At 36.9% G+C, this 10,372-nt stretch overlaps 1 protein-coding gene across 1 annotated transcript; it reads right to left on the bottom strand.

Moving 5' to 3' along the window:
- Window positions 1–484: 484 nt before the first annotated feature.
- Window positions 485–4,226, bottom strand: LOC143538653 (phospho-2-dehydro-3-deoxyheptonate aldolase 2, chloroplastic-like). Its single transcript, XM_077032164.1, has 5 exons — window positions 3,819–4,226; window positions 2,705–2,982; window positions 1,965–2,241; window positions 964–1,209; window positions 485–878 (listed from the first exon to the last, which is right to left on the bottom strand). The coding sequence occupies exons 1-5, from the start codon at window positions 4,224–4,226 to the stop codon at window positions 606–608; spliced, it is 1,482 nt and encodes a 493-aa protein (XP_076888279.1). The 3' UTR covers window positions 485–605.
- Between the last annotated feature and the right edge of the window lie 6,146 nt (window positions 4,227–10,372).

Genomic DNA, 10,372 nt, shown 5'->3' with positions numbered 1-10,372 from the left:
TGACGCATAATGCCTGGATGTTAAGAGTTATGACTACACATAGTCTAAGAACGACAAATTCACACACACTCTACAATCATACTCGTAAATCTACATAAATTTTAAAAAGTTGGGACTAAACCTACAAATACACAATAAAAGGTCTTTTGTTTCTTTAAGCCACATTAGTAATTAAGAATAAGATGGTTCTTTTAATAAAACTTAGCTGTTTTTTTAGGAAAAAAACTATTAAGAATAAGAAAAGTAGGTCAAATGACTTCAAAATAAATTAAAGTAATTTCTTTTCATTAATTATCACTTTTATTACAATTGGTACGAATCAAATTATTTAAATATTAGACTAAAATAATTAACAAAAATTTAAGATTAAAAACTTTATATTATCATAATATTTTTACGACGATGGCAAATCAGGCTCAGCATCATACCTCCTAAAAACTTGACTTAGAACTAGAATAGTCAAACAAAGTAACATAACATGTAATGTTTCTTTCACATAAACTATAAACTCCTTATTTTTTAATACAAACGTTTACTTTTTTATCTTATGTTCTTTTAGCTATAGTTTATTATATATTATTTACAGAATAACACTACTTGTATACTTAACGTATAAAACCTGCGGTGGAGGTGCTAATCCCTCGTCTGATCCGCCCCTTCCTGAGTCGCTCTGCAATGATGAACGCAAGCTCCAACGACTGAGAAGCGTTGAGCCGCGGGTCACAATGGGTGTGGTAGCGTGAGCTCAAGTCATTGTAAGTAATGGTCCTTGCACCACCAACACACTCGGTCACATTCTGGCCCGTCATTTCTAGGTGAACGCCACCTGGATAGCTTCCTTCTTGATCGTGCACATCAAAAAACGCCGTCACCTCGGCCTACAAAACAATTAATATTATATGTCATCTCTAACGAGTACAAAAAGCTAGCTAAAAAGGTCATATAAACAAACAACTCGCGTACCCTGATAGCATCGAAAGACCGAGTCTTGAGCCCCATGGGAGCTTTAATGGTGTTGCCATGCATCGGATCACTAACCCAGGTGACGATTTGACCAGCACTGCGAACCGCTCTGATCAGATGAGGAAGTTTTACTCTTGTGTTATCGGCTCCCATTCTTGAAATGACGGTGATTCTTCCGGGCTTGTTATGAGGATTCAAGATTTCTATGAGCTTTACTAGTAACTTTGGGTCCATTTTATCGCTCACCTACATCACAAAAACAGTAATCTCAACCTAATTGGTTTCATTAAGTTTTAGTTTTTGTCATTTTTGGTTAATCATCTAATCCACAAAAAATCTAATACACGAAATAAATATAATAAAATTAACTAACAAATATATGATATGTTATAATTTATAAAGAATAGAAAAGATGGTTTCGTTAGGTTTTGGTTTCTGTCATTTCTATCATTTTGTTATTTAATACAATAATAAATATATATCAAACAATATATCAAACAATGAAAATTTAATATATATTTATTGACAAAACTAACTAAACAGTATATGATATAAAGATTATACACAAAACTTAATTATAATATAAAATATAATTATATAATTAAATAAATAAAATAATAAAATAACTGATAAATAATAAACAAGGCGAACTCGAACTTGGAAAATTTCTAAGTAGTTAAATTCGAGCTTTGGATACAGAGCTTGAAACAAGCCAAACTCGAGCTCTACTAAGTTAAACGAGTCGCTTGATCTTAGACGAGCTCAAAACGGGCCAAGCTTAAGCTTTAGATTAAATGAGCCGAGCTCAACCTTTGCTCGGGTCGTTTAGGTAACAAGATTCTAAACATTTTTTTTAAGAATGTTATCCATATCAATGTTAGTTATATGAGCAAGTCCAAGAGTTGAGACTTCAATCCAACGACAAATATAAGTTGGTAACAACCAACAAGAGTAAGTTTATGCTCAATAAAATTAACATATGCAAGATATAACATATATACCTTAATCCCAAGAGGATTTGCAACTCCTCGCAGAAACTCAACATGCGCTCCATCGAGCTGGCGCGTGCGTTCACCGACCCAAACCATGTGAGCTGAACAATCATAGTATAAGCCTGAAGTAGAGTCTTCCCTTGTAAGTGCTTGTTCATAAGGCAAAAGCAAGCACTCATGAGATGTCCAGAACTGTGTGGTCGTCATAATTGGGTGAGCGGTTGTGAGTCCAGCAGCTGCCATGAACCCCATGGCTTCATCAACTCTGTGCGCCAGTTCACGGTACCTATCGATCAAAAAGGGTAAAAAGTCATACATCCTGTATGGTTGGCTTTTTTTAGTGGTTACACAATTATTTCTTTCTTTGTCAGTCATGCGGGTCATAGATTGGGCCCTCATACAGCGGGTATGATTATCAAAACGACCCGTTTGACCACTCTTATTGTATGGCCCATATAGCTAAACGAGCCGTATGACACGTCAATGGTGTCTAGATAGTAAATCAATCATTTCTTTGTCAGTCAAAAAGTCATACAGGTCGTATGAGTTGGCCCCATATAACACTTTCAAGTTATCACACGGTCAGTATAACTATCAAAACAACCGGTTTGATCACCTTTCGCCATACGGCACATATGACACGTCATTAGTGTCTGGATAAGTACATCAGCGGTGTTCGCATGTCGGCAGCCAACCAAACTCTTAACATAACTTCTATTCACATTAAAAAACACACAATTAATCCATACCTGTCTCCTTGTTCACTGTGCTGTGTGAAATCAAGATTCCACTCGTTAACTCGCTGCATAGCCGCATATCCACCAGTAGCAAAAGCCCTTAATATGTTAAGCGTGGAGACCGATTGAGTATAAGCCTGAATCATCCTATCAGGGTCCGGAATTCTCGATTTTTCGTCAAACAAATCACCATTAATATTATCTCCTCTGTAACTAGGTAACTTAACACCATCTTTCTCTTCAAATGAGTCTGATCTAGGCTTAGCAAATTGTCCAGCCATCCTCCCCACCTAATCATGCAACCAATCGATAATTTACAGATTCAAAAAGGGTCCAAACGAGCCGAGCCGCTCTCAAGCTACACGAGATCGAATCTATAAAAGCTCGAAACCAGCCGAGCCCGAGCCTTGTGTATTTTTTAAAAGTTTACCTCTTTTAGACTTCTATATATTAATTACACCAAACAACCGAGTTCGAGCCAAGCTTAGACTTGTTTATGGTTTTTCTCAAAATCAGGGGTGTGCGTGGTGCGGTTCAGTGCAAATTTGGACTAAACCCGAACCGAAAACCAAAGTTTCAGTTTTTTGTTTTTTTCAAAACCGTTTGGCTCCGGTTTTTCACAAAACACACAACCGAACCAAAACCAATATTTCGGTTTTTACTAAAAATCAAAACTGAACCGGTCGGTTTCTAATTCGGTATTGTCTTTTTTCGACTTTTATGTATTAATTACACCACACAATCGAGTTCTACCATGCTTTGGCTCATTTAAGATATGCACGAGCTCGAGCCGCAAATAAGAATAGTTTAGTCATCAATCCCGAGCTCAAGCCTTGTGTATTTTTAAATTTCACCTCTTGTAGACTTCTATATATAAATTACACCGAACAACCGAGCTCGAGCCGCGCTTAGACTTGTTTATGGTTTTTCTCAAAATATATAAAAATAATAAAAAAAAAATATATAAATTAACTAACAAATAATAATCGAGCCGAGCACGAGCTTAAAAAAATGACTCACGATACAAGTTCGAGCTTTAAACACAACCCGTAAGTTAAAACAAGCCGAGCTCGGGTCTACTTTGAAAACAGAGAACAACATATGTAAAAATAATAATAACATGTACCTTGATGATGGGTATTTGACCACCGAACATAAGGACAACACTCATCTGTAAAAGTAACCGAAACGTATCCCTAATATTATCCGTCTTAAACTCTTTAAAACTCTCGGCACAGTCGCCGCCCTGAAGCAAGAACGCGCCGCCGCACGCGGCGGCGGCCAACCGTTCCTCTAGTTTCCGGGATTCACCGGCGAAGACAATCGGAGGGTACGATTGTAATGTTTTGAGGACGGAGTCCAGGTGGGTGGTGTCGGGGTAATCTGGGATTTGAAGGGCTGGTTTTGATTTCCAAGAACTGGGTGTCCATTTGGTGGCACGGACGGTGGTGGTGATGGGTTTATGTTTTGGAGGAATTGTGGGTGGGTTGAAGAGTTTGTGGTGGTGGTGGAAGATGGTGGTGGTGGTTGTCATGGTGATGATCGGTGATTGATTTGCAAATTGAAGTGGTGGTGATTATGGGACACATGGAAGCATGTCATGGACCAAGTGGGGGCCCACCATGGTATCCTACAAATGATTTTTCTTTTTTTAAACTCTACCATTCTACGCTAAAGCCAACGATCATGAACACACGCTTAAAGGCGATTTAATAAAACTAGTTCTGTTAAGGAAAATAAGGGTACTTTAGGAAAGAAAGATAGGGAAGAAAAATGTGTGATTTTATTTTGTTTTTCTAAGTTTAGTAAAAAGGAAAGGAAAATAAAGGAAATTAAAAATTTTAGGTGTTCCCGAGTTAAAAAGAAAAGAAAGACACATTTTCCTATTATACACTTTAAGTAAACTATTACACAGAGTTAGATATAAGGGTAATTTAGGAATTGATACAAATTTTAATTAGACGTAAATATTTTCTCTCATAATCCCTCCAATTTGGGAGGATTATAATATGCTTAAATTTTCTAGCCTTTTCCATCTTTTCCCCTCCCCTCCATTTCTTAAAAAATCTTTGGAACATGATTTTTTTTTTATATTTTTCTCTCTTTTCTTTCCCCTCCTCTCGTTAAATGAGACTCAGGAACACATTGCTAATGTCAACGCTCATGGACACACACTTAAAGGCAAGACAGTACGATGTGATAAAACTATTTTATTTAAGGGATTTAACTATCGAACGTCACCTACTCGCATAGTCTCTCATCATCATCTTGTTGCCTCTGAAACTAAATGTATCAAACTTGAGTCACATGAACACCAAGTTTTTTCCTTTAACTCCACCACAAACTTATTAGCATCCAACAAATGTTTTATCTTTAGTTGATTTTTATATTTTATTAAAATCAATGTTTACACTACATCAAAAGAGAAGGCAATAGGATAATTATTATGTGATGAAGTGGTGTAAGTAATTATTATGTGATGAAGTTCTGTAAGTGAATTCCAGATAAGTGTAATATATAAATTCGGAGAGCGGAAATGAACCAAGTTTGAACTTGGGAAGCGTCAAACAAAAGGAAGATCCAAGGAACGAGCAGGTTATGTTCTTTTTTGTAACATTATGCGGGAAACTATAAATCAATTAATGATAGGGGTGCTCGATTTCGGCGGTTGTTTGGGAGCACTTAAGCCGTTGGTGTAAGGTTACGGCTATCTTTGGTTTCATAGTGAGAGATATCTTGGAGTTGTATAAGTCGGTGGGGTTACGGAAAGGGAAAAGGAGGTTTTCCATGGGATTGAAATTATCGATAGAGCATTTGGGAAGTTAGGAATGAAGAGTTTTCAAAAGAAAAGAGGCCAAGATCGATTCGATTTTTTAGGATAAATTAAATTGTTCTCTTTTCTTTGGTACAATCATAGATCTAAAAAAGCTTCGATCGATTGGACAAATTGTTGAAATTTCAATTTTATGTAGTTGGGTGGTGTGAGGTGCTAGCCTGCCCTCCGGCTTGTGGAGGGGGGGGGGGGGTTTAAGCGTTTTCGCCAGTTGTTTGTAAAAGTTTACGTTTTGAAAAAAAAGGCAACCAAGTATAAAGTTGTGACGCTAGTTATTGAATAACAAAACTAAATCGTTTAAAAATTATATTCATAGATCATAGGGTCGCAATATTTTTATTCATGATCTGTTGGACATGACTAAGTAACTATAAAAAACCCTCAGGCGCTACGAAACCAAAAGTATCAAAGACGAAGGGTAAAAACACACATTGGTATAGCGTAAATTTCGTCAGTTTGCGTTCTGTATCGATGTAAACACTGCTTTTTAATAAAATATATTTACTTTCATGCATAATATTAAACCATGCATAATAAATGTTGGGTGTTGTGTTCTTGTTTGGTGTTGGTGTTTATAAAAGTTCATCTTTCGGAAAAAAAAGCATAATAAATGTGATAGAAGCTTGTAACAACTACTTGAAAGAAGGTACAAAAGTAATGCTCAATGAACGATTTAAACGCTTCACACACATTTTTATTTTATTGCTTTAATTGATTTTCATGTTCTCAATAACTTCTTTTGTTTGTACTTCCTTGAGAGAAGAAAGAGAAGGCATGCGGGCGATAGCCTGAACCTTATCTAGGTTAGCTTTGAAACCCCACTTGTAACTATAACCCCAAAAACTTCCCTTCTTCCAAGCCAAACGAGCATTTACAGGAGGAGTTAAGCTTCATATTTATCGTTTTCAAATTCTGGAACGTCTCTTCGATGTCCCGCAACATCTGGTCTTCCTCAACACTTTTGATGACCAGATCATCCATATATACTTCCAAATTATGCCCAATATGTTCTTTGAATGCGTTATCTATCAAACGCTAATAAGTTGCACCTGCATTTTTTAAACCAAACGGCAACATCTTGTAGCAAAATGTTCTTTGATCAGTACGAAATATTGTTTTGTCTTCGTCACCTGCCGTCATGCGAATTTGGTGGTACCCTTTGTATGCATCTAGGAAACACTTGAATTTTAAAGGTGCGACTGCATCAACTTTCAGGTCAATTTTTGGTAAAGGATAACAATCTTTAGGGATCCTTGTTCAGATCTTTGAAATCAATGCACATCCGCCAAATCCCATTGCTCTTGAGAACTATTACCGGATTTGCAACCCATGTTTGATACTGAATTTCTCGAATAATTCTTGCGTGAAGTAAATCTTGAACCTGTTCGTTCGCCGTATTGGTTTGATGTGGGCCCATTTTTCGTTTCTTTTAAACTATTGGGGTAAACGCTAGATTCACCCGCAACATATGTTCTGAGGGTTCTCAAGAAAATACATCAACATTCCTAGTGAACAAGTGTTTTAAAAATTTTCTCACAATTTCTGAAATGGTAGGCCCAATTGTCACACTTCCATGCGAATGAAAATGTGGCATATACATGAAAAACGCAAAAGACTAAGTAAGTAGACTAAAAATAAAAAATTAAAACAAAAATAAACTAAAAATTAAATTAGACTCCTACGACTCAAATAAAAATAAAGCAAATAACACATATGTAGCAAATAAGTCTAATCAAAGCTAATAAAGCAATTGCCAAGAGTCCACATCAACGGCACCAAAAACTTGATGTGCTAAAAATAGTCAAATAATTATTAACTAAATTACGTTAAACTAGACACTAGGTAATACTCTAGACTATTTAAAACTCGACTAAATTGCTGACCAACAAGTGAACCGGTCGACTATAGTATAGTTAAGTAAGTCCATATATCGAACCCACGAGACTCTTTAAATTGTGTATATTAACTGATTAGACTCAACTGACCGACAATACTATTTATTTTATATTTATTAAAAGGGAGATTTTAATTTAATTAAACCATAAACCATAAAAATAACTAATTAAGAAAAGACAAATAATAAAACACAAGAGAAATAAGTTTAAGTGATTCAGATGGTAATGAAAAACCACCTAGGCTGGAATCCCAAAGGTTTCAGTTAACAAATAGTTGGAAAATAATATTTATGGAACTAGGATCGTAAAATAGACGCTTAAAAGAAAACCCGAACATGACCCCTGACCCTTCTCAAGAAGACACTTATGGGTTTCTAATTAAGTTTTAAGACGCGTCAGTTTTATAAATTAAACTCCCTTCCAGTTATCTAATTAATTATGAAGAAGTACATATATTGTGAAATCTTACTTTATAACGCGTAAATCAAAGGTAATTTGATCAACTTAATTGACTCGCTAGACAATAGTAATTAATCAAACCTAGACGGACTCCTTACGAAGAACTAAATCTAGAAATCTTAATAAACAAGATCTAACAATAACCTATCACCTTAAAGCTTTTTAGGTTAGCAGTGCACTTTTATTTGTTTGGCTAATAATATTATTCCTATGATCTTATTCGAATTCAATCACAAACTAGTCAAAAATACACAGTAGATGATCTAACAAATACCTATCATATGAAACAATCACCAAGGATAATGTGGAATGATAAAACTAGAACAAGCAAAATCAAGTGCACATATGCATCAATCAAATAAAATCAAATAGTTTACTGAATCATAAAACCATAACGGAAAATACAACTAAAATAAAAACATCAATGATGGTTCATCAATAGCCTAGGCAGTCTATAATATTTAGCCTAACATCTTAAAATTAAACAAAACAATAATAGAAGAAAACGTGGTGAAAGTAATGAAAACGGAAGATTAAGTGTGATAAAACCCGTAGTCTTCAATCTTGAATGTAAATCTCCTCATCGGTTGTTTCCTTGCCTTCAAAACTGCCAAGAATCATGAATAAATGCTCCAATAAACTCCAAATTCGTTTGGGGATGTAGGGTATTTTTCAGGTTAAGGTTAGGGGTGTTTATTTAGTGAAACATGGCCCAAACTTAACCAAACGGGGAACTTTCTGGACACTATTGATGTAGATGCCGCGCGACAGGAAGGCCTAGGGCTGGCCGCGCGGCGTGGCGTGTCCCATGGGTAAGATGATCGTCCCCGGCCGGTCCGACCGATTCTCCTTCCGGTTCCTTCCCTGATGTGTTCCGGCTTTTCGTTTAGGCTTATTTTGACTCGTTTTTCGCCCTTTTCAACTACGATCAACTTCTGAAACCTACAAAACACAAATATGTTAGTATTATACAAATCTTAACTAAAGACGAACAAAAACTAATAAAATATTATATAAAATATACAAGGGAAATATATATATTTATCATTATATCAATGAACTTAGATTTTTCTGCAAAGGTTGTGGGTCGGTATGGTTTGGTGAAGTCTACTTCTGCATCACTACATTAACCTGTGTGCCTGACTACCGCACACGGACGACTAGTCTCCTCATGTCCATGATCTTGACTATCCTCACTGAAGTAATTGTCATCATCATGACGATATGTGACATCTCGGAGACTACAGGAAGCACGACTCTGATCTTACACGATTCTGCGGGAGATACTTCACACAACTCGACGACCTCTGTCGCGACTTCCTTCCTCCTTCATTTCATCAGAGTACGCCATAGTCTTAACACTATTGTGAAGTTTACTTTGAAGGATTATCGATGGGGGAGATGGAGACAGAGGAGTAGACTCTTCATATGTTAAAGTTCGTGCACGGACCTAGTCTTCCCGCAACATTCATTCGTACTTTGCAGCACTCGCCCATGCTGTATCTGTAACCACTCTTCCGTAGTTTGAATCCTCCCAGATCTGGAATGATGACGGTGAGGTCTCGGCTGAGGAAAACCTCCAGATCTGGAATTCAGCGAACCCGATGAGTCTCCGCCGTTATTCACCCATCATCGTCTGGAGTAGGACCAACTGGACCAGCAGGTCATTTCACCATCACCGGAGTTTCCACCGGAATCAGTTGGAGCTGACTCATTTTAACCAATACAACGAAAAACAATTGTTCTAGAAAAAAGCATGGATGGCGCCAATTAAGAAACACATAACTAAACTCGAATATGTCATATCTATATATCCACCGAATATGGGTTATGAAATGAGGATTAGGTTAACTTGAGTTGAGAGCCAAATTAATTCCGACGAAGATAACTTGCAAAACAGAATCACAGTGAGCTCGTTACGAGAAGGATAAGAGTGGGGTTATTTCCGTAACCACCATTAGGCGTGAGAATAAGTACAACTCTTTATAGAGATAAAGTACTAAGTGATTGATGTAATATGTGGAGAGTGAATGACTACCTCATGATGACAAGTTGGGATATAGTCGGTGGTTAGGGGAATGTGATTAGTGTAACTGTCACTACTGGAAGATGCTCTTTCTATCTGAATGGACACGTGGTGAAATTTGATAGGAGGTGACAGCTGGCCATGTGCAATATTATAACAAACTGTCCAGCTGCCGTCCTCTAATTGGCCGCACAATCACGTGCTCTTCACAAAGGAGGGAATGTCTCTTTCAGGGACTATTTCAATCACTCTTTAAGAAGGAAGTTGGTTACAACTTCCTTTACTGACGTCACTCAATTGCTTTCCCTCATTTGCGAGGCTTTTGCATCTGTGGGAGGTTTCATATCCTTTAGCATAACTATTTGAACTTGTGTTCTTTTGGTGAGTACCCTCCGTATACCTGACGGGTGGTCCATTGGACAACCCTTAAGTGATATAAGACCGTTAATAACCATACATACAATCGG

This window comes from Bidens hawaiensis, unplaced genomic scaffold (genome assembly GCF_021521415.1).
Source record: "Bidens hawaiensis isolate Kalapana, Puna unplaced genomic scaffold, B.hawaiensis_p1.1 tig00011661_1, whole genome shotgun sequence".
NCBI classification, from domain to species: domain Eukaryota; kingdom Viridiplantae; phylum Streptophyta; class Magnoliopsida; order Asterales; family Asteraceae; genus Bidens; species Bidens hawaiensis.
The sequence above is the reverse complement of the archived record's forward strand: the minus strand, read 5'-3'. Positions and strand labels throughout refer to the sequence as shown.